This window comes from Dendropsophus ebraccatus, chromosome 6 (genome assembly GCF_027789765.1).
Source record: "Dendropsophus ebraccatus isolate aDenEbr1 chromosome 6, aDenEbr1.pat, whole genome shotgun sequence".
Lineage (NCBI taxonomy): Eukaryota > Metazoa > Chordata > Amphibia > Anura > Hylidae > Dendropsophus > Dendropsophus ebraccatus.
Window position 1 is genome coordinate 34444924 of NC_091459.1, and position 25201 is coordinate 34470124.

At 39.2% G+C, this 25201-nt stretch overlaps 1 protein-coding gene across 1 annotated transcript in view; it reads left to right on the forward strand.

The window, feature by feature from the left end:
* GRIK2 (glutamate ionotropic receptor kainate type subunit 2) overlaps nucleotides 1-25201 on the forward strand; it is a 521506-nt gene that overhangs the window by 261258 nt on the left and 235047 nt on the right. Inside the window, exons 4-5 of the mRNA XM_069973610.1 lie at nucleotides 18509-18690; nucleotides 21660-21713. Coding sequence (XP_069829711.1) covers nucleotides 18509-18690; nucleotides 21660-21713 — 236 coding nt within the window. The remainder of the gene's footprint in view (nucleotides 1-18508; nucleotides 18691-21659; nucleotides 21714-25201) is intronic.

Here is a 25201-nt window from a genome sequence, read left to right on the forward strand (position 1 = left end):
TATTATAGGAGCATGAAAGAAAATATCAAATATATTTGTAATTTCTAATTTGAAAATCTATTTTTAATATATTCTCATGCCTTGGGTCCTGCTATTTAGAGGATTGTTAGCAGTAAACACTTAAAGCAATCAAAGTAAATAAACTGACTGCTATAGGTATGTTGAATATAACAATGTCTGTATTACAAAAAATAAATAAATAAATAGCTTTTATATATTCAAGACTAATATGTCCCCGCTGTAGATAATAATGATCCTGTAAGACACCAAAGGAGAACTGCAACCACGCAGAGACACAACACTGTAGTTAGGAGATCTCAAAATCCCAGTTGTCTTCCAACATACAAATTATGTCCTGTAGGGGGTATTTCATTTCATCTATACCAAAAACTCAGTGCGCAGGAGAGAATTTCCAGATTTGACTGCTATTGTCAAAAATCTCAGAATGGTTTGATAAGAAGCTCCAAGAAATTTAAAACTGCTCAAAACATTTATTTATTTAAACATTTTATAGTTTAAGGAATACTTTGGTAGGTGATCTCCGTGGGGAGGGGCAGACAGAGGAGCATCATGGGCGGTTAGTGATCTGGCGGGGGGTAGTCAGAGGAGCAATGCGGGCAATCAGTGGGTGAGCTCCTGGGGGAGCAGTCAGAGGAGCGATGCGGGCGGCCGGTGGGTTAGCGGCAGGAAAGAGCAGTCAGAAGAGTGCCACAGGCATCCAGTGGTGAGCTTGGGGGGGGGGGGGGAGAGAGTCAGAGAGGGGCTGCCTCAAGAGATTGCTGTGGCAGGTAGCCAGGTAGCTGAGGAGACAGAGACAAGCTGCATGATTCCTGTTCATTATATTTTTCAGTCTTTGCCCTGGGCTGGGTTACATTACAAGTCAGAACACTGCAGAGACGAAGAACCATAATGAGTGGGACATGAGAGAGGGGTCCTGCTCTTGTGTTTGTGCAGGCAGAGGGTGCACACTGTAACTTGAGGCAGAGCCCACTAAATCCCTCTCTTCAGTGGGCAGAGTTATAAAAGCTAACCCAGCCCATTGAGGAGCGGGATGACACATGATCCCCAACACAGTGGGTGGGGGCAAGGAGAAAGGAGTAGTGTCGGAGTGGACTCTGTTTAGCTTTCTTTTTGCTTCCAGAGGGGGAGAGTCTGCAAAAAAAGCATCAAAACCACTCAAAATACATAATAACTTGCTTTGACCAATATGTAAAGGTATGGCTGGGCTATTACATGGTATAAAACATTTTTGGGGGGGCATCCCCCTTTTAATATCTAGCCAGAAACTGGCTGAAGCAGTTCACTTGCAGCCAAGTGAGTTGGTACTTCTGATATTCTGATGGTTGAATAGAGGCAGGTTGAGTACATTTCTTAATTTTTTGCTGATACCCTGAGCAGCTTTAATCGAAAAAATATTTATATGGTCTTATTAAGACCACAATGATTTGCATTCTTGTCTTAAGTGAATGTTGTTCTTGTGCAGTTTGTTTTTCTTTATTGAAATAATTATCTGGAGTCAGGAAAGTGGGAAATCCATCATAATAGCAGAACAACAAAAACAAATTTAGGATGTGTTTCAAGACTTTAAAGGGGTACTCCAGTGGGAAAACATTTTTTTTCAAATCCTCTGGTGTCAGAGAGGTATACAGATTTGTACATTTCTTCTATTTAAAAATCTTAGCTTCTTTATGTCCTGCAAGAAGTGTTCTTTTTTATTTATTTTTTTATTTTTTTTCTCATTTCAATCTGACACAGTGCTCTCTGCTGCCACCTCTGTCCAAGATAGGAACTGTCCAGAGCAGGAGAATGTTTTCTATGGGGATTTCCTACTGCTTTGGACAGTTCCTGTGACAAACAGAGTTGGCAGCAGAGAGCACTTTGTTAGACTGGAAAAAAACACCACTTCCTGCAGGGCATTCAGCAGCTGATAAGTATTTTCTTTCTTTCTTTTTTTTCTTAAATAGAAGTAAATTACCATTTTTTAATAACTTCCTGACACTGGATTTTTCTCTCCAGAGTATCCCTTTAATGTGGTCTGTGACAATTGGTTGATTTTCCTTTTCTACTGTTCAGACCAGTGCAAAGCAACATACAATAAATTTACAAAATTATAGTCAACAGCACATCTTGTGCTGTACTTTATGGACAGTGGCTGGCACTGCAGCCCGAACAGGCACGGATGTTACACTTTATGATGAATTCTCAAGATATTTTTTCAGTATCCCCAAATAATTCTCTTCCTTGGGATATTTATTATGTAAAATGCACCAGCTCCTTTTGCAGCTAAGCATGATCACAACATAATGCTGCCACCCAGAACCTCACCTCATGCTCCATTTTTTCTCCATGTAGAACACTGGTTAATATGGACCAAAAAATAAAAAATGTATTTTGGGAAGTTGTTTCAGATTCAAAAATGCTGTTTTAGGGCTCAAAAATAGCCTAAAAACAGCCGGAAAAAAAGCAGAGCAAAAGAAAGAACCAAAAGCAAATAATGGCTTAAAAATGGCTTTTGGTCTGTTTTTAAGCTGTTTGTTCAGTTATTTTTAGATATTTTTTTGGTCTAACTACTGATAAGTTGCTGTTTCTTTAAGAATCTCCACAGTTCTCTTTCAGTTCAGTCTTAGCTGATTTCTTTTGATGTTAAACAAAAAGGCAAGTAGACCTTGAAAGCAGACCTTAAAAAGCTGCCATACTGAAGGTGAACCCCCAGTTACCTCTCATGATGTCAGTTAGTCTTGCAGAAGCTATTTAAAGCCAATGTCAACAAAGCTGTATGTAAACTTCTGACCCACTAAAATGTCATGTAGTCAATTACAAATGAAATGTTCTGTGTGGCATGTACAAAGTACAAATCCTATAGTATGTGTTGAAATAGAATCTATTTTAATGAATTCAACCTATGCGCATGTAGACGTTTACTACATATAGATTATTTTAAATTGCAACATTGCTATATTCGCTATACATATCAATTTGAGGTTCTTTATGAATAATATGAACAACATCATCTTCACTAGTCATACTTACATGTCTTAGGCCTAGGCCCCTAAATTTGACTAAGAGGGTAGATGAAGTCAAGCTATATGGCAACTTAAACAGACTTGGACAGGTGAAAAGGAGTGCACAACCACACTGGAGGATGAAACAATTGGAAGTAATGGAAAAAAATTTAGGATGGAGAGGACATATAATGGAGCAAACCATACTGTAGGAACCTAAAGCATATTAGTTGATATGTAGAAGCTTAATCAAAGAAGAGCAGGATTCCCGGCACAGGTCCACATACCATAGCTTGCAATCAGCGTAGTATACATAGGAGTGGGAATTGCAGCCAACTCAGTTGGACCAAAATAAGGTGGCCGTGATGGTGCTCTGCCTCGTGGAGATATGGATAATAAACAGTCAATGAAAGATCAGGCGGCACTCACCTAATCCAAGAAAGGTCGCTTATTGTGGATACAAACACCGATCAGCATTCATAGAAGACAAGTAACATTCAGGGGCATTCCACAGGTGATGGCCCGTTTTGCGCGACTAACACATCTACTGGCCTGATAGAACCATCAGGCCATTAGATGCGCTAGTCGTGCAAAACGCACTGTAGCTAGTGGAATGCCCCTGCATGTTGCTTGTTGTCTCCTATAATTGCTGATCGGTGTATGTATCCACAATAAGTGACCTTTCTTGGATTTGGTGAGTGCCGCCTGATCTTTGATCTACTGTTAATTAGTTGATATGTACCCTTTTATATGCTGTAAGAAGGGAAAATTGAGCTATTACGGTGTCCTCCCCCATACTTTGGTGTCCCTCCCCATACTTTGTTATAATTATGTTGGTCAGTTGTTCTATTTGCATATTCGCTATTTGTAAATTTGTAAAACTCTAAACTTTTATGAAAATGGAGGATGACTGAATCTTTGATTGAGTTAATTAACAAATGTATGGTTTAGGGGTGTGTTCACACCATCAGGTTTTTAATTGCAATTACTGAAAGCCAGGAACAGATCATAAATACAAGACACTTATGAAGAAAAAACTAGGAATTCTTCGCTCTTCAAATCTATTTCTGCAATTGAACACACCAGAAGGGATGGATGGACAGGGATATAGATAAATGAACAGATAGAGTCATAAACTTTACGATATATCAAAAATATTCGCACTATTTTCCGGATACACAAAGAGAAGCCTAAAGCATAATGGATGCTGATAAAAAGAAACAAATAGATAAATCAAACAATCTAGTAGGAGGCAGGGACTGTGCACATATAAGCTGATGTGATTAAAGGATTCCACCTAGTGCCTGAGCCTTGGGGACTAATGTGAAGCTACATGCGAGCAGATATGCACCACAATATAACTGTCAGCTGATATTAATTGGTTTATACTATAATTATAATTCACATGCTTCCCTGCTTTATGAACCTACACAGATCATTACATTGTGTCAGAAATGTTTAATGAGTGGGAGGTAGAGGTCACATTGTTGTTTCCTGTGCTGGAGCCCACAGACAAATGCATCAGGTAAATATAGCTTTTTCACATATAAACAAAATGGCCTGTTTAGATTGAGTAATGAAGCTGGCAACAATTATTCTTCAAGTGGAAGAGAATCTGAGACAGGTAAAGTTAGTTGATAATAGAGTATCAATTTTGTATGCTTATGGGTGAGTAACCATTGGCGTTCGCTAATGAAATGTTTTCATTAATACTCAAATAAGCACTTTCAGTAGATTTCTGTTTCACCAACTTATTTTCTGCTCATCATTTACAAATATCCTCATAGAGGACCTTACAGCTCTCCAGCCATGTCTTTTTAGTAAACATTTGCAGTCCCTATGAAATAATTATTAAGTTTTTTTTTCTGTTATACCTTTCCTCTAATGTCACAGCCGTGGCCGCGCTGTCGTCCCTGGCTGCAGATCTCCATTCATCCCCTGCCGCTGTTGCACTTTACCTCCTGCCCGGCAGCTCCTTGCTTTCTTCTCCTCCTCCCTTGGTTCCTATGTCCTAGGGCGTGCAAGCACTGGTTCTGCTTAAGTTTAAAGAGTCAGAGCGTCCTTGATCGATTTGCACCAAATCACCTGTACACTTTAAATATTTACACCTGCCCCTGCCCTTGCTTTGTTGGAGCCTCTGCATGCTTCCCTTAGCATGTAGTTCCAGCTCTCCGTGTTTCCTGCACATGTTTCTTGCCCATGTTTCCTGCCCGTGTTTCCTGCCACTAGACCTGTTGTGTCCCTGCTGCTAGTGGTTCCAGTCGTGAGGCCTGCTGTGTCTCCAGCTGCACCTCGCCTGCCGCTGTTAGCAAGCCTAATCTAGTGGCCGGGGCATCACCTGCTGAAGCAAGCCCTTTCCACCTTGCAGCCGGCACTGGTAAAGATCAGTGCCAACTTCGCTCCCTGGTGCAACTTGCGCCATCGCTAGCGGTGGTACAGCAGATCCACAACTCCTGTTGTTACATCTAATATATTGATAACTGAGTGCTACCAGCCCCCTTGCCTATAATATATGCCCCTAGATATTCTAATAGTGTCTAATCAGTGCTGACATTTCTAGGGTGAGTAGGAATTTTCCAATGTTGGTAGTATAAATAGAAACACCTAGTTGTCACCAACTTATTATTATTATTATTATTATTATTATTATTATTGAGCTTATTAAGAAACAAAAACTGACCTCTGGTTGATTACTAAGACAGTTTTGTCTAACGTATTCTCCACAATATATACTTAAATGTACAATACCATGCAAAGGTTTTAGGTAGGTGTGGAAAAATGATACAAAATAAAAAGAAAGGCATTCAAAAGTGTTAACAGTTTTACAATATACAAACAAAAGAGAATCTGAGTTAAATTATTAATTAGCGTGACCATCCTTTTGCCTCCAGCATCAATTCTTCTAGGTACACTTCCCCACAGTTTAAAAAAAGAACTCAGCCGGGAGGTTGCTCCAAACATCTTGGAGAACTAACCACAGATATTCTATGGATTTTGGCTTGCTTAAGTCCTTCTGTCTCCTCATGTCATCTGTTTGTGGACACCGAGGGAATGTTATGTAAGTGAAGCCATTGAATGTTCTGCTAGCATGATGTGATATTGTGTTGAATGGGTTTTATGAGAAAGCTAGAGGAAAGGTAAGAGTAAACATGTCTATAATACATACAAATGCAAACTTCAGCGCTAGTGTCCATCCATGATTTTCGGAGGAGAATGAGCTGGTGACAATTTAATGCATTTATTGTTTGTTGTGTGAACACTGCTCTATTCTTTGCAGTGTTGCTTGAATTCCACCACACCCGTCTGTTTGCTCACTTTGTTCTTTGTTGCACATGGTTAAGCTAGGTGCGATTGACTGTTCCCATCACCACTCTTCTTTCTTTTAACTAGTCTGTTATCTGTGTGGTGAGTTGTAGAGGCTTGGTCCAATCACACACCAGACCAAGACCCTGACATTATATAAAAATTCCTCTGACTCTCATTTCTGTGCTTCCTATAAGGGTGCCATTACACGGCCCGATATTAGGAGCAAGTGAGTGCTGTCAGGTCAGCGCTTGTTTGCTCCTTATTCCCTTCTTACTGTCTGTGCTATTACATGCACCAACAGCAAGTGGGGAGAAGTGGGGGTCTGATACTGCCACTCCAATTGCTATCATCGTTTTAATTCAAAGGTTTGAAACACAATGATCAGCCAACATCGTGCATGATCATTGTCTTTCAGCATGAACTATTACAATAACCAATTATCAATTGGAATGGCCAGTAATCAGACTAAGATAGCAAAAATCTTCTGATTTCTGGCTTACCTTTCTCTTACTCTGCTCTTTCGTGATGACTTAGTAGCATAGTAACTTAATTAACTATATCCGCTTTTAACCTCCATTTGCCTGACAATCCCTTGGTGTGTCGCTTCGTCTTCTTTAGTCTTTGTGTTCACTTTTACGCAAAGGACTGGGGCCCAGTTCCTGCTGACTGCCTAGGGTCAGGCCAACAAGTAGGCAGGTCCTGACAAAACATATGTACAGTGAAAATGACAGAAGCAATTTTTAAAAAAATTAAAATATACCACTCACAAAGTAATTTCAATGCATTATATGTACCCCATAAGGCCGTCATTTAAAAAAAAATGGATATTTTACAAAAAAAAGCTTGACATAAAAATTAAAACTTTTGGCTTTTGGGGGGAATGTAGGGATGAAAAAAAAAAACCTACATTCCGACCACATTTTTAGGTCTTTGATAGCTGAAAACATGTCTAGCCCATTGCACAAATATTTACACTGTGTGTGGGAGTCACAATTAGACTAAGTTCTCATTCTTTAGATAGACAGCCCAACTTAGACTTAAAAGCTTGGTCGGAATGCTGCCGGAAAGGGTTAAAATGTGGAATGCTTATCGGAGAATAGATTAGGATATTGATCCTTTTGACATTCTCAAATATATAGCTGTGGGATTTTATACAAGGTACATTAAAACTTTGAAAGATAGTATTGATGCACCAAATAATTTTGTATCCATATATAGAAATCCATAGCACTGCCTCCCTTTCTCTCTCTGTCATTTTAAATGTCCTGTCAGTGAAAATAAGTACCCATTATTTTCATTCATTCCTTTTCATTTGTACTCACTTTCTCTTGCTCTAGTAAAAGTATTCTTTCTTCTGACGCTTCTGTCTAAAATATCTTACATTTCCCTTAAACATAAAGCAGGAGGCTTGCTTTTGAATGATTCCTTCTTGCTCTTAACATATGAATAAGCCTTTCTGAGTGAGGTATGAATTCCTTCCAGTGACTGATGAATATTGCACAGTTTATAGTAGACCATAATGTTTGACAAAGCAATCTATTTGACTTCCCTAGATAAATTCTAGATCTTCCATTTATAATATCACAACATAGTTACTTGGATGACATTGCAGACCATTATTTGTGCTCGTCTGCCCAATGTTCCAGTGTTACTAAACAGAACTACAATATAGATAAAAATTCAAAGCGAAAACATTTTTTCTTTTAGAGACTGCAGCTAAATTTTATACTTTTTTGGCTCTTTTCATATTAACATGAACATGATGGCTTTTGTTCAAAATGGAGCCATAAGTATAAGTATGGTGGAGTAATTTTCGGATGCACTCTTTCATGCCCATACCTGTTCGGAACTCTGAACTCTGAACTTCTGAACTTCTGAACAAGACTGCGCCTGTAGTCTTGCTTAGTGTTTGTATTATAGGTTTTGTTTTTTTATTTGTTCTGTTTCAACGCTTTCCTACTCCTTCTGCAATGCTGATTGAATTATCAGCCACATCCATCTGTTCCCTGCTGAGTTCCCTTTGGCTATTTCAGTTAATCTCTATTTTGCGTAGGTGATTGACATCTTCTCTTTCCACTCACTCTTGCTGGATTCTGGACCTCTGTTCCAATCACATTCTGGACTGAAGCCCTGACCTCCTATATACACTTCCTTAGTCTGTTAACCCTTTTCCAGCTATTAGTCTTCCATGTGAAACATGCTTGCATAGGTTTATTTGAAATTACAGGAACACCTTAATATTTCTCATGTCATTCCCTAATATTGTTCTGCATTGCCTGTCCTGTACTGTTCTTTTTGTGTCATGTTTTAGTGATTTTGAGAAATGTATTTTTTCAACACTCTCCATGACAGCACCTGTACAAACATTACAGCACCTCTTGTATGCCAGGCCAGCTACTTCTTCCAGTCAGCAGCTGCAGCGTTGTCCCACCTTTGCTGCTGTCTGGCTGAGGGAAAATTACAGGAGGAGCTGGCTCGGTAGATATGAGCCCAAGAGGCTAAGTATAACTCTCCCCATTCCCAACAAAGTACAGTCTGCGATTAGTTCCTATAGTGCAGAGGATGCTGCGGATGAAGGTAATTTTCTTACCTTCATTCTGAATGGCATTTTGTTATACCTTTATGTTAATATGTAAATTAGGTGGTTTGATGCACTGGGGGAGGACTTCTGCCCTGGCCTCACCGATCTGCCACACCACTCCCAATGAATATTCATCAGGGAATCTGCAGCCATGATCCTCCACAAGGGTGTCACTCTAGTGCACCAGAAAAAGATTCATGAGGGGCATGCTAGCAGGGAAGAATCGGTTAAATGAGGGTGGTAGTCCTGCTCCCATACACACATCCCATACATTAGACATACAGTAATAAAGTGATACTCCTGTCGGGTTCCAAAGCACTGAAAATATTGCACACCCATGTCATAATAGGTCAAATTTAAAATTGTGAAAAAAGTTAGGAAACACTCTTTACTGTACATTTACTTGTAGAGAAACCAAAAAGAAAAAGAAAAAAATCCTCTCACACTCCGTAAAAGCTGGCCCATCTTTCCCATCATCTCTGACAACCATAGATGCAGTAGATGAGGTGAAAACCAAATTACACCCACCAGTAACTGTCATTGGACGTGTGTGACATAGTCAGACCCATCCTGTTTAAATTTTGAACGATGGACTCATCAAGCTAATGCACCACGTGCAAGGGCTGCCAAAAATTTAAAGAAAAGGGGGAATCCCATACGCCTTTCATTACACACCTCATGCCGTTGTGACCCTCCTTATTATTGTGGGTAAGTGCAATGTGTGGACCTTTCAAAATTGTGGGTAAGCGCCTGTTGTGACCCTATTGAAAATTGTGGGTATGAGCCTGTTGTAACCCTGTTAAAAATTGTGAGTAAGAGCCTGTTGTGACCATCCTTATAACCTTGGCTTAAATGCTAGCATGACCCTGTTAAAATTTGTGGGTGAGACCCTGTTGTGACCCAGAAATGTGGGGAAGAGACACTGTTGTGACCAGAATTGTGGGGGTGAGAACCTAATGTGACCCTCTCAAAAATTTTGTGGACTAAAGCCTGTTGTTACCCTCTCAAAAATTGTGGGCAAGGGAGGCGGGGAGGCAGTGCTGTCAAACGCAGGTGCTAGCTATTTTGGTCTTTTGCTGACATGTGCAAATACATGCTGCTGGTGGTGGTTAGCCTGAAAGTGGTGGCTCCCCTGCTGATCTTCACATGGCAAAGTTTTCAAAATACAAATTATTTGCTACACAGGAGGAGATTGCCTCCTCATCGAGTGGATGCTCTAGGGCGCAAAAACCCACCAAAGGGCAAAAATTGTGCATTTTTGGTCGCATCAAATCCAGAAAAATTGTAATAAAAAGTGATCGAAAAGTCGCATATACGCAATCAAGGTATCGATAGAAAGTACAGATCATGGCGCAAAAAATTACACTTCAATCAGCCCCATAGACCAAAGGATACAAGCATTATAAGCATGGTGATAGAGCAATTTTAAGGTTTTATTTTTTTTAAAGCCATCAAATAATATAAAAGTAATGCAAGTTACATATTTTTTTAATCATACCAACTTGAGGAACATATATGACATGTCAGTTTTTCCATAGGACGAACAGTATAAAAATGATACCCCTCCCCCCCCCCCCTAAACAAAAAAAAAAAGAATTTTTTTTTTTTTTTTTTTTTCAATTTCAACTTTAAATACAACACTGCCCCCAGGGGTTTAAGTTAGGATGCATAACACAAACCTAACCTGCACCTGAAAGAGGAATCTATCTGTTGTGATCCTTAAAGAAACCTAGTTAAGTCTATGTTCACACAACGTGAATGACCGGCCGTTCCGTGACCCCGGCAGGGTCACGGAACGGACGGTCTCTGCACAGATCATCCCGCGCCCGCCCGCATCAGAACTCTAAAGAGATCGGACCATTAAATGTTTTGTAGCAATTTCATATAGATAAAACATATTATTTTATCATTCAGACAAAACATATACAGTAAATAACATACATGTACAATGTACTGGTGTCTTTACTATGGATGCAAAAGAAAAACAGATTTAATTTAAAAAGCGAAGCTCACAGTAGGTGGAACAGCCTCTATTAAAACTAACAAAGATGTGCTTTTGGTAAATTGTTAAAGTCTTTGATCAAAGATTGAATCATTTTTGACATCAAAGAAAATGTGTGAAAAGAGAAACTTTTCTGCAATGCAAATCAACCCTAAGATAAAATCCTCCAGATATGTCAGGAAGAGGAAACTGAAAAAGCGAGAAAATAAATGCTATCACCAAAATATCAAAACATGTAATCTATAAGCAAAATAAGGATGCATATTAAAGCAAAATAATAAAATACACAGGAGAGCATGTATTTAGTGTTCATTGTACTTATAATTATTATTATTATGTTAGTTGGTCCATTTACTTTGGAGACTAAAAATGGAGGGTCTACACAAAAAATAGCTGTAATTTCTATACGTCAATCACATATTGATGGCTTTGTCTCAGGTACATGGTAATCTCGCATAGAAACTAAATTATGAAAATTGTGTCACTCTACAAATACTTTGGACACAACTATACATTTTCTGCAAATGTTAGGGCAAAAGCAAACACTTTCACTTAAAAATAATTGTGTGATATAACAAAAGAAGCCGGAACTGCTTTCATTGTGCTTCCACATTTGCAATTACATCTAATGTGCATTGCTTTTAATGCCTGCAGCTTTGGATTGATAACAAAAATTTCTAAGATACCCAAACTGAATGAAAATTATCTTTTCTCTTCCATATGAATTCATGATTCTCTAATGTCTTGTAGAGCAAAACAAAGAAAATACAGTGGGAATATTTTAATAGAAACCATTTCAAGATTTTACATGCAACTCATATTCTCTAAATCACACAGAAGCCATGATATCTGGCTGCATATTATTAAAGGGGTTATCCAGTTAGGTAAAATATATATTGAATCCCCCTTGTGGAGACTAACAATTCATTCCGTTCATATCATTACCTTTTCTGTCCCTCCTTCAGTTTTGAGCATGCTGCTTTCTGCTAAAGACTTAGAAAACTGTAGTTGAGCTGTTCAGCCGTCTCTCCTCTCCGCCCCCAGCTCTCAAATCCCTATGTGCAACTTTGTAGCAACTTTGTAATGTCGAGTCAATTAATCGCAGTGAGTTCAGCAATTTGACCTCAGATTAACCCTCCAAGGATTACAAAGAGGCTACAAAGCAAATAAAATCGTCCAAAAGCTTGTTTAAGTCAGCCATCAGGGATGGGAAAGGGAGGAGGGGGAGACAGAGAAAAGCTTGCACACAGTTTAGTGTCTTTAGCAGAAAGTAGCAGGCTCAAAACTGAGAGAAGAGAAAGAAAAGGTAATGACGTGTGGAATGAATTGTTAGTCCAGGAAGGGGATGATTCAGTTTATATTCTACCTAACTTGAAAAACCCCTTTAACCAATCATACAACTGAAATTTGAAAGTTACCCAAAGCTATGACTTGGACTAAGAAAAGATATATAAATTTGTTAATGGGGTTTTCTGATTGAATATTGCTTGTTCATTATCCACAGGATAGGGGACAAGTATGAGATCCGACCTCTCAGCCCCCAGGGGATTTTTAGAGTGGCACACTGATAGTTTTCTTTTTAATGGAGCTGCAGGTTGCTGCATGACCCGCAGCTCCATTCAAAACAAAGCAGTCAGGGCACAACTCTAAACATCCCCTGGTGGCCCAACAGTAGAATCTCCTATGGTCTCATATTTGTCCCCTTTTCTGTGGATAGAGGACAAGTAATATTAAATCAGTGGAAATCTATACCATCTCCGAGCTGTGCATCTCTTGATAAATCTGGCATGAAAGTAAATCAGGGGGGTTTACTTAAGCTAGTGTTAAAACATTGGTCTTAGTAAATTCCCCCAATACCCCCAACATTTAAAGGTGGTCATAAGAATAAGTGTCTTGACTAGAGATGAGCGAATATGATTCGATCGAGTAGGTATTCAATCGAATATTGCGGTATTGGAAAGATTTGAATTCAATCAAGTAGTGAGGCGAATACGCAGGAAACATTCAAAAGCCCTCCCATCGCAGTTGACGCTTTTTTAAATCTAATCACCATGCAGTGAGGCCGTAAGGGACCCTGGGGGTACGCTCGCAGCATGAAAACAGAGTCTACCCTCATTGGATAGCTGAACCACATGACATTGAATTTTAAATACTTGGCTCCCGCCTCTTGACCGCCTCTCCTAGTCAGGGAGAGTTCTTGGAGCAGGGAGAGATAGGTTTTAGTAGCGTTTTGGTTAGGCAGGCTTACTACTGACCCCAAAAGTCCTTTTCAGGGCTAAGATCAAGCGAAAAAGTCATCTCTGAATCAAAATCACTTTTCAGTGCTAAGACATAGATGATATAACAGCAGCATCAACATCAGCAGGTGTATTCATTCCAGTACCCTGTGTGTACAAGTGACTTATAGTGTCCCTGTTTAACACCACTAAGGGCACATTATACTTATTGTTTCAGTAGCCCACTAAGGGCACTTGATATATACTGTTTCAGTAGCCCAGTAAAAGGCACGTGATACATATTTTTCCAGTAGCCCAGAAAAGGCACGTCATACATACTGTTCCAGTGACGTTCGTACAGCATTACGCTTGATACGCGCGAATAACATGACACTCTGGTGACGTACATTGGAATCATGTATGTAACAGTGTGCAAGAAATATGAACGAAATGTGTGAACATTGCCATAAATGTTCGTAAAGCGTTCACAAATATTTTTCCTTCGCAACTGCGGAGAGTGACATAATACTGCGATTTTTGGGTGTTGTGTGCACCCAGGCATGCTCCCCCAATGTCCCAGTGCCATTTGGAGGTGTTGGTATCGTTTAGGGAGGTTTCATGGGGGACTTAAAGTGACCTCCAAGTGGTTGAATTTTGATTTCCAAGTGGCGAGAATTTTTTTTCCAATAGACTAAAATAGGATTGAATACTCGTTAGAATAGTTGAATATCGGTGCCTATTCGATTCGAATTCTCGAAAGTCTAATATTTAACTACTCGCTCATCTAGTCTTGACTATGTGTGTGTGTTTATATGTATTTACACAGCAAAAAAAAAAATTGCAGCATCACAAAAGGGGATCTGTCAGCTGTAGTGCGTGTTCCAAACTGCTGACACTGTTAGATAGATCTTAAGTCAAGTAGACACATGATACCTTTCATATATCTAGATGTGCTGCCATAATGTAGAAAATGCTTTAATCTTATAGTTTCAGAGAGGCTTTCCCAAGTTTCTGAATAGCTGCAAGCTGTAAAGTCTCCTCTTTCTCCTCTTCCTGCTTGATTGACACCTGGAAGCTGAGTCCCAAGCAGGGTCAGGTATGGTAGAGGGGAGTAGGGAGGTGTTACAGCTGGCTGCACTCTCTAAGCTCAGGAAAGCCTCTTTTACTATTTGCACCAGAGAATAAAATAATTTTTGTACACTCTGGAAGTTTACTCAAATGAGGCAGATTCTAGTTTTTATGCCGCCTGAGGCGAAAATTGAAACAATACGGCCCCTCCCCCCACCCCCAACATAACCAGGACGTAACTAGTCAAAGAGGTTTCTCCTTTTATGTCTCAAATTTGTTGACTAGAAGAACTGATCAGCTGATCTGACCAATATCATGCCTCATTCATAACAACCTTAACATTTTCAAATTATCCAGCCACCTCTCCACACCACCAGCACTTGTCTTATAATATATACCCTTCTTTTTCCATCCTTCCCTTCTTCCCCTTGCCTTCTGAGCCCAATATCATTATTGTTACTTATTCTTTATTACTTTATTAGTTGTTTTATTCTGAATGTATTTTCTCCTTGTGTAGCATAACAAATGCTTCCAGCTATAGGATATTCATAATGTAATTTGTGACCATTGTTTTTTTTTCTCGGCATCCTGTTACATAAATTTTAATAGAAGCTGAATTTAACAAAATTGTTTTCTGTTACTATTGGTGCATTATTGTTTATGTACTTGTCTTTACCTATAATTCCTTGCTTATGACTAAGGACCTTTTGGGTTGGAAACTCGTCAGAGTGTTTTGTGGGGCAGTTTTATAGATCTGCAGAATTGTTAAAGTTTTATATGGATCTCTAATAAATCATGGATTTTATGAAGGTGCTGGATTTCTCCTGAATTTCTGTACATTGCTGAGCAATCTTGCTGTGCAGCTTTTGGCAAATCATTCTGATTATTATGACCTCACGAACCTAAGCAGTTTTTATTAGAATGAATCTGTTTAAATTCATTGTCAGAAAAAATAACAAGAATTGCACCTGTATTTTAAATGATCAAAGACATTTTAGTACTTCTGATTCCACGAACAAATATGATTTTTTTTTAAGGTCACCGGTGTTTTTATGGTGTTACTTACGGATGTTTTATGTGTGACATTTGCCTACAATGGTAAAAAGAATTTAAAGCAGTGTCAGACTGGAACTTGAAGAAAAAAAAAATTGGGAAAGGCAAAACTCTTCAGCCATAAAAGTTGTTGATTCTTTGAAGATAGTACTGATCTCTGTGGGATACCATTTGTATACTAGATTGCACAATTCCATCCTTTTGTTTCAATCAAACTGTTAGTTGAGTGGGAAGATGAATTCACATGTAGTTTTGAACTTTTATACTCTGCTGATAATAACCGCCTTGATAGTAAGCAGTTTGTGATATAGGTGTTGGTGTACCTAAAGCCACTGGCACGATTAATTTAGAGCCCTGATTCATGGAGCAATAATCTGAACAATCCAGTTCATGCAGTACATTATCGCTCTGTGCAATAAAGATAATGATCAGCCAATGAAAACCATCAAGATTGTGTCTTTTGATCCTCAGTGGGAGCCTACCACACATCACTTTGTTTAATAATAATGTGGGGCTGACGGCTGATGACTGTGTAAAAAAATATAAAATGTTATACATGCCTTTTTAGGCTATGTTCACACTGTGTATGAATTCGGCCTTAGTGCGAACCGCGAATATACGCACATAATTTTGAGGTTGATGCGTTCGCTTGAAAGTATACGATATACGCCCGCACAATGCACACTACGTATGAGCTTATGGCCAGATCGTATAAAGCACCTTGAAAATGAACACAACCATTGTTTGAGGACGGAAATGTTGAAACTCACGGCCGTGGATTTCCATGCGGTCCTGTACGAAGTACTTATTTCAGCCAAATTGAACTAGATTTTTCAATCCAAAAGGTTCTGTGTGGTTTACGGGGCTGGGCAAAGATTTCCAAGTAAATGACCTGTTTCAGATCGCTTGGAAACAAGCTAGGGAAGCATAACTGTACTATGGGTGTATGTTCGCGGTTCGTACGCATCCGGCCGCATGTCGATTTTTCCCACGCCCGTAGTTTCAGCCGCACATGTACGGCGGCATATGAAATGCGGCCGGACTCATACGCAGTGTGAACATAGCCTTAGGCTATGTTCACACTGCGTACGATTCCGGCTGCATTTCGTACGCCGCCGTATATGTGTGGCTGAAAAATTTACTGACTATTGATTTACTCTATGAAGCAAAATGCTTAAATATTTGCTGTCTAATAAAATATTTAGATTATGAGATAGGCTTTACTCAACTTTAAAGGAGAAGTCCGTCAAAATTTTTTATTAAAGTATTGCATTGCCCCCCAAAAGTTAAACAAATCACCAATATACACTTATTACAGGAAATGCTTATAAAGTGTTTTTTCCCTGCACTTACTGCTGCATCAAGGCTTCACTTCCTGGATAAAATGGTGATGTCACGACTCGACTCCCAGAGCTGTCTGGGCTGTGACTGCTGGAGAGGATGATGGCAGGGGGACACTGAGGGACACAGGGCACTGGAGGGACACTGAGCATCCCTCTGCCATCATCAGCAGCCACAGCCCACACAGCTATGGGAGTCGGGTCGTGACATCACCATCCAGGAAGTGAAGCCTTGATGCAGTAGTAAGTGCAGGGAAAAAAGCCCTTTATAAGCATTTCCTGTAATAAGTGTATATTGGTAATTTGTATAACTTTTTGGGGGGCAATACAACACTTTAATAAAAATTATCACCGGACTTCTCCTTTAAAGTAAAACTGACAGCTGAGAGTAAAGGGTAAAACAACTGCCAGACCAAAATAAAATAAAACATATGTTAAAGTGTTACCCTTCTGTAATCTATCTGCTTTATTTTACCATAAAAGTAATTTTTAGTCCTTGACAGTGTCACAGAGACACTGTTGGTGTCTGTGCTGTTCCCCTACCCCCACCAGCTTTCTCACAGGCCTGCTGAAATCCCACACAGCCACTCTGGAGCAGACAGATTACACAAAGGTAATGCTTTCAGGTATGTCCACTGTACTAATCATGTCTGGCAGCCGTTTTTACCCACAATTCTCAGCTGTCAGTTTCCCTTTCACTCTAAACACAGACTGATTACTCTTTAAAAATAGATTGTAACTAAATCCATTGTGGCCAATGTGAACATATAATTGCTGAGTAAACTTACATGGAATGATAGAAATATAACATAAAAATAAAAAAAAAAATCTTTAACACTTTAGCCTAGATTTATCTAACTGTGGATTACTGGTATCATTTCCACATAGAAACTGATAACAGTTCAGCATTCATTTTATCAGAGCTCATTGAGATAGGAAAGCTCCGCTGTGGATGGATGTCACAGGAAAATAATACCAGTATTTGTTTTATACAGGTTAATAAATTTGTATATTTAATATGCATATCTAACTGGATCAGTTGGACACACAAAACATTGTGTATGCAAATTTTATAACCTGTAAATTGTTGGTGCCTGGTTCACCAGTGAGAATATTACAAATATAGTACATATTTAGTAATATTTCTGTACTTTCAATGAAAACAATTAATAAAAAAAAATCTGTTACATCAAGGACTAATTCCAGTCCTAAATAATGTATCATAAATTTAAAAAATACTTTTTCGTATTTTCTTTTCTTTTCTTTTTTATTTTCTTATGTTCATTTTGTGTTTATGCTATGTGATATATCTTGTATGAAAGGAAACTATGGGGGAGGGAGGAAACTATGGGGGAGATTTATCAAACATGTTGTAAAGTAGAATTAGCTCAGTTGCCCCTAGCAACCAATCAGATGTCATCTTTCATTTTTCAAAGGATCTATAAGGAATGAAAAGTGGAATCTGATTGGTTGCTAGGGGCAACTGAGCCATTTTCACTTTACACCAGTTTGATAAATCCCCCCCTATAGAAATGGGGCTAATTATTTTTCATCCCTATTAAATCTTTTTCATTTGTAGTTAGGCTGGGTTAATATTTCAATTTTGTAGTCTTTTTAACATATACATTTTATGAGAAAAAAAGAGAAATGGAAAATGGATGCAATAGTGTGCAATCCATTTGGATCAGCTTTTCCTTTGACTTTCATTAAAAAAAAAAAAATCTTCATTTTTTTTTTCTTTTGGGGCATACCCAAAAACATGGTTGTGTATGTTAAAAGAAACCATTTAAACACGGAGATGCAAAAACGCAGCGTGAATCCAGCCTTACCTATTACAAAAATGTTACCAAGTACATGTTTATATACAATGTTAAACTATTAGATCAATGTGCGACTTCTTTTTCACAGTTTTTTTTTATTTTTTTTATTTCGCTTTATAGGACTTATTCGCTTACAAGAGCTCATTAAGGCTCCATCTAGATACAATCTGAGACTTAAGATCCGACAGTTACCTCTTGATACAAAGGATGCCAAACCACTTCTGAAAGAGATGAAGAGAGGCAAAGAGTTCCATGTAATATTTGACTGTAGCCATGACATGGCAGCTGGCATATTAAAACAGGTAACAGCCAAAATATAATTTATAATATTTAGCAATATTTATTGTTGATTGTAATTTACACCAATCAATTGGGTACTCTACCATTACATAGCATATCTGACTTCATTGTATAGGGATAGGCAAGTTTCAGACTTCTTTATCTAAACTGCAAGTGGTAGAAATATAAGACCTTTAGTTTCACCACGGCAACATGGTTAAAGGGGCTATCCAGGATTGAATATTTTTTTAACATATTACTGCTGATGCATATAAAACAATAAACATCCTATGCTTACCTCTTAGTGCTTCCCTGTTGTCCTGTTGCGGTGTGGCTGGTGTCCCCTGCTGAGTGCCGAGCCTTCACTTCCAAGACTAATTTGTCTTGGTAGTGACAGCTCACTTAGCCAATCACTGACTGTGACAGAACAGCCCCATGGCCAGTGATTGAATGAGCAGGTTATCACTCTCGAGATGAGTTCATCTCGGAAGTGGAAGCTTTGCAGGGGACTCTGGGGACACCATAGGAAGAGAAAGAGGCAGCACCTGTAATATATGCTGTATGTGTAGTGTATAATGTGTGTAAAGTGTTTTCTGCGAGTTTATGTATTGAATGTTGTGTGTCTAATATATATGTTATACAGTGTGTGAAGTGTGCCTATAGTCTAGGCCAGCCCTTCTCACATTGTGAGGGTCACAGTCTGGTGAGGCGCAGCTTACAGTCTGGTGAGGTGTGGGGTCCCTGCCTGTGCCTGATATCAGCAAACAACAGGGACTTCAAAGGAGAGACTACACAAGCCCTGTATCATTTGTCTCCGCACAAACAGGAGATTAAGGACCTGTGATTATGTCATGGTCACATGACCTTCCAGGTCCTTAATCTAGTGGGCAGAAGAATAGGATAAGGGCTGGAGGGGAGCTGCTGAAAAACAGGGTAATGTATAAGTGTGGTGTGAAGTAGGAAAGGTAGACAAGTAGAAGAAAGAGTGGTTGCTACACGTAAAAGAGGAAGTAAAGAAGGGAACCAGTTCTGCTTTATGTATGTCTGCCTCTCTGTGTGTTTGTGTGTCTGTGTATGTCTGCCCTGTATAGCAGAAAGTGTACACAGACCCTTGAGCCTTATTCAGAAGTGTGCATTTCTGTCCCCAAAATTTGTTGCAGACACAAATTGGAACCCATGCACTTAAATGGCCCTATTCTTACGTGTGGGTAAAAAAAAAAGGCAGATCCCAGTGTGAACACACAATTGGGGATCACTATCTTTTGATGCAGTGGTTTATGACTTGCAGAGAGCTACGGAGTGCAAAACCATAGTGCAGTCAACAATTATGGACTACACTGTGGAAGTATGAATGAGGTCTTATACTGAAGAATCTGAAGTACCCTAAAAATAGCAGCCCCATCAATAGCTGTCTATTTAAGGCCCTTCTTCACTATGCATTTAACAAATCCCCCACCATCTCCCAGTATGGTTTGAGATAAATATGATGTAATTAAGCGTATGAGAAATGTTCTGATGGTTTCATCATGGAAATTATCACACAGCAAATTGATGAAAACAAAGTAAAAATATTTATACAATTTGGTGAATAGGATCAGAAGAAACATATAATCTTTTATTAACACATCATGAAGCACTGAAGTAGAACCAGATAGACAGATAGTCAGATATACTGTAGGTAGATTCAGTAGATTTGTTACGGAAATTTCTGTGAACATCCATTCCATTAATCTGAATGGAATTGATTTGGCAAGCAGTTGGTTTTTTCAAGCATTCAGATGAAATATCTGCAACAGATCTTCTATGTGTGAACTCACTGTCAAGGAAATCCAAGGATAAAAGCAAATGAATCCAAGATTTTCCTCAAAGTTAAATACTTTTAAGAGCCGACATCATAAAATGTGTCTTGTACAAACTGATAAATTTCTAGTTTCCTTTGCACGGAATACGCTGCTCTGATTTATTTATTTATTTTATTTTAATTGTTTATAATATACACTGATTTCACTTGTTGATTCGTTGAACTTTTGAATAATGTTGTGAAATCAATGTGTGTTAGGAAATGCCACGCGCTCTAAATTCATATTTACACTTTCGCATTGCTTAAAATCCCCTAGAATGTTGTAAATATCTAAAACTATTTACTTACATAAAATACTCGGGCTATTGTGAAAACGTATTGCTTAAAGCCTTCCAGTATGCATTATTTATAATGTTATTAATATTGCAATACTCTAGCAGTGAGCAACCTTTCGTTTAATTTTATTGTCAGCTAAAAGAAGTTGTCAGCGAAGAACAATTTTTTTTATCATTTTAAATTGCTAAATGCAGTGCTGAGTTTTTCAAAGGTTTGTCTTGTCCAAGATGTAGACTTAAAGAAACAAATTATTATTATACCAGAGTGTGTCTCTATCTATCTATTTATCTATCTATCTATCTATCTATCTATCTTATTTTATTCATATTAATCATTAGAGGGCAGGAAAGATTTGTAAATTACTACTATTTTAAAATATCAAGTGTTCTAGTACTTATCAGCTGCTGTATGTCCTGCAGGAAGTGGTGTATTCTTTCCTGACATGTTGTTCTCTGCTGCCACCTCTGTCTGTGACAGGAACTGAAGTAGCAAATCCCCATAGAAAATATCATCTGCTTTGGACAATTCCTGTCAGAGACAGAGGATGCTACAGAGAACACAGTGTAAGACTAGAAAGAATACACCACTTCCTAAAGGACATGCAGCAGCTGATAAGTACTGGAAGACTAAACATTTTTTAATAGAAATAATTTATAAATGCATATATTGATTTGAATTTTTTTTCCTGAGTACCTCTTTAAGCACAATACTGTATGGTTGTTATAGCTGGGGGGGGGGGGGTATTTTGATTTATAACATTGACCATTAGCAACAACATGACTTTTAGTATTCTTTCATTTGAAAAGCTTACCTCACGCTTTCACTGAGAAAAGAGCTATACTTTGTGTTTTACAGGCTTTGGCAATGGGAATGATGACAGAATATTACCATTATATTTTTACAACTCTGGTAAGTAAAATGTTTAAGGATTTTCTCCTAAGTCATTTATATTTGTATGCACTTCTTATGCCATGTCAGGCCCCGTGCACACATCTGTGGCTTTTTTTTACGATCAGAAAATACTGATCAGACCTTTAACCCCTTAAGGACCGGGGCAATTTCGTTTTTTTCCTCCTTGTGCATAAAAGGCCATAGCAGTTGCATTTTTTCACCTAGAAACCCACATGAGCCTTTATTTTTTGCGCCACTAATTGTACTTTGCAATGACAGGCTTAATTTTTGCATAAAGTACACTGCAAAAGCAGGAAAAAATTCAATGTGTGGTGAAATTGAAAAAAAAAACACATTTTGTGTTTTTAGTGGATATATGTTTTTACGCCGTTCGCCCTGGGGTAAAACTGACTTGTTATATATGTTCCACAAGTCGTTACGATTAAAATGATATATAACATGTATAACTTTTATATTATGTGATGGCCTGTAAAAAATTAAAACCATTGTTTACAAATATACGTTCCTTAAACTCTCTCTATTCCTAGGCTTATAGCGCTTTTATCCCTTGGTCTATGGGGCTCTATCGGTACCTTGATTGCGCATATACAACTTTTTGATCGCTTTTTATTAACATTTTCCTGGATTTGATGCGACCAAAAATGCGCAATTTTGCACTTTGGGATTTTTTTAGCGCTTACGCAGTTTACTGTACGAGATCAGGAATGTGATTAATTTATAGTTCGGGTGATTACGTGCGCGGCGATACCAAACATGTTTGTTTATTTATTTTATTTAATTACTTTTATTAATAACCTGGGAAAAGGGGGGTGATTCAGACTTTTATTAGGGGAGGGGGATTTTTATTAATAATGACACTTTTTTTTTACTTTTACACTTATACTAGAAGCCCCCCTAGGGGACTTCTAGTATAAGTGCTCTGATCTCTCATAAAGATCTCTGCAGCATAGATATGCTGCAGAGATCCATGAGATAGGCACTTGTTTACTTCTGGCTGCTGCAGCCGGAAGTAAACGAGTGCCGAGCCGAGGACGGCGCCATCTTGGAGCGGTCCCCGGCCGGCTTCAGAAACGGAGATCGCTCCTCCGGGACAACGTCCCGGAGGAGCGATCTCCCCACTAGACACCAGGGATGACGCTGCAAACGGTAATCGGATGCAGCTGTCAACTTTGACAGCTGCATCCGATTACTGTATTAGAGGGCACGGCGTGCCCGCTAGTACCTGCGGTCCCGGGCTACAAGCGGCACCCGGGACCGCCCCGGTTCAGAGCGCGCCCGCCGCGCGGCCCCGCTCTGAATGTCCTTACCGACCGCAGGGCGTAAAGGGGTTAAAAGGGAAAGGAAGGGAAAACAAAACAATGAGAACATACCTGCCGCATGACAGCAGAAGTGGTCTCCAGCTGATCTTTTTCTTTCCCACTCTGCCTTTTCTTACTCTGCCTGATACAACCTTGCAGGTGCTTCACAGGATTAATGTCACCCAGGAGAGCTGTGGACAGCATGTACTGACACACAAAGTGACATTTCCACTTTCACACTATCATTTATCTGCCCCTGATACCTAATCAGCCTTAATCAGGATTATACCCCTTCTATAACCCTGAGTCTCCCTGCCTATATCTACTGTATCTCTGCCAAGCTAGTTTAAAGGCCCTATAACATGAAACGATTATCGACTGTATTCGGCAGTTACGGCCGATAACCGTTTCATGTGATAGAAGACAGCGATCAGCCATCATGCACAATGATGGCTGATCGTTGTCTTTCAACACACTGAAACTGCAACAATCAGCCTGACAACGATCTGCTGCCATCGCTCCGTGCAACAGGAGCGGCAGCAGAAGACTACCGCTGTCTCCTATGGGCTGCCCAGACGATCTGAAGATCACCAAGACAGTCCCCCTGTATCTCTTCCCACCCCCCACCCCCCCCGATCTTCCCTCTTACCAGATCCTCCTTGCTCGATGTTGGAGTGTGTAATAGGCAGCCGGCAGTGGACGGGGGAACAAGGAGCAAGTAAGCACTGACCTGACAGGGGGAACGAGGAACAAGTAAGCACTGACCTGACAGCTCACTTGCTCTCCACATTGCCCTGTGTAATAGGGGCTTAAATGTATGTGTTCAGCTGATTGCCTCGCTACAGGGTATTAAGGATAAACCATGCACTTGGTCTTCTGATGTAATGTAATGTACAATATGCGGCTGCCATTTGGACTGGGTTTGTATGAACTTTGCAACAAGTTCAGTTCCCTCATGAATAATCATGATCATTATTTACGGCTGTAATTATCAAAATATACTTTTATTTTACTGTGTGTAAACACAGCCAAAGTCACTTTTTTATTTTACTTGAAGCTGTTGATGTGCCCTTTAATATGTATTCTTATTGCCCAGCCATAGATGTTTATGTGCAGTAAGGAGAAGTAATTCAGATGATAGCCATAGAAAGGTACTTATTAAATCCCAGTGAAATATTTGAACTATTTCTGACTACTTGACCCCATAGATAAAATAAAGCCATGCTGAAATATAGTATTAACAATTTTTAGAAAACCATGCTACAAACCAATAAATATTTTATATGAAAGTACATCTGACCGAAACCATTTTATGAATTCATTAAGGTTATGCTTTTTCCAAATGCACACATCAAAGCTGTATGATAATGAAAGAACACTTGAATAGCTCTGAATTATTTTCCAGAGGGTGGAATGTTATTTAAGCCATTTCACTATCATTTTTATAGCCTTAGACAAGCTTTTCACACTAAAATTTACTATAAAATAGAAATGTTGACACATTATTTGATTTGCATAAAAAAACCCTATGTATTCTCCGTTTTTGCTATATGAAGTTTTAGCAGGGGTGTACACAACAGAAGGAGGCCATAGTAAAAAAAAAAAAAAGGGGGCATTTCCTTTGTAGTGACTTTTCATACCAACTTTCCCCCTCTCATTACCAATTCTAGGACAGGTTGATCCGGGAATTTTTGCGAAGCCTCCCTATCATTAATCTCTGAAATATTTCCAACGTTCTCTGTTTGCTAACCTGACTGTATTTGTCAATGATGGAATCACAGTGCATAGCTAGGGACAATATGTTATTTGGGTATTGAGAGCTTGTGGAATAAGTATTAGGCCAGATTTACACGTATCGGATCCGCAGCGGACTTCACACTGCAAATTTGCAGCGAAATCCGCTGCGCATCCCTTTCCTGTTTGCTTCTATGAAAATACATACTATTCTAATAGAAACTAAGAGACAGCCCCGTTAACCCCCCGCCGGCCGGTGCATACTGTACCTGCTCCACGCTCCAGCTTGCTTCGGGGGCTCACGGCTTCTGGACGCCCCGCTCAATCAATCAGTGGCTGCGGCAGGGCAGCGCATTGATTGGTTGAGCTGGATGTCCAGCGGGGAACCCCCAAAGCAAGCCAGAGTGTAGAGCAGGTACAGTATGCTCATGTATTATGTATTCTCATAAAAAC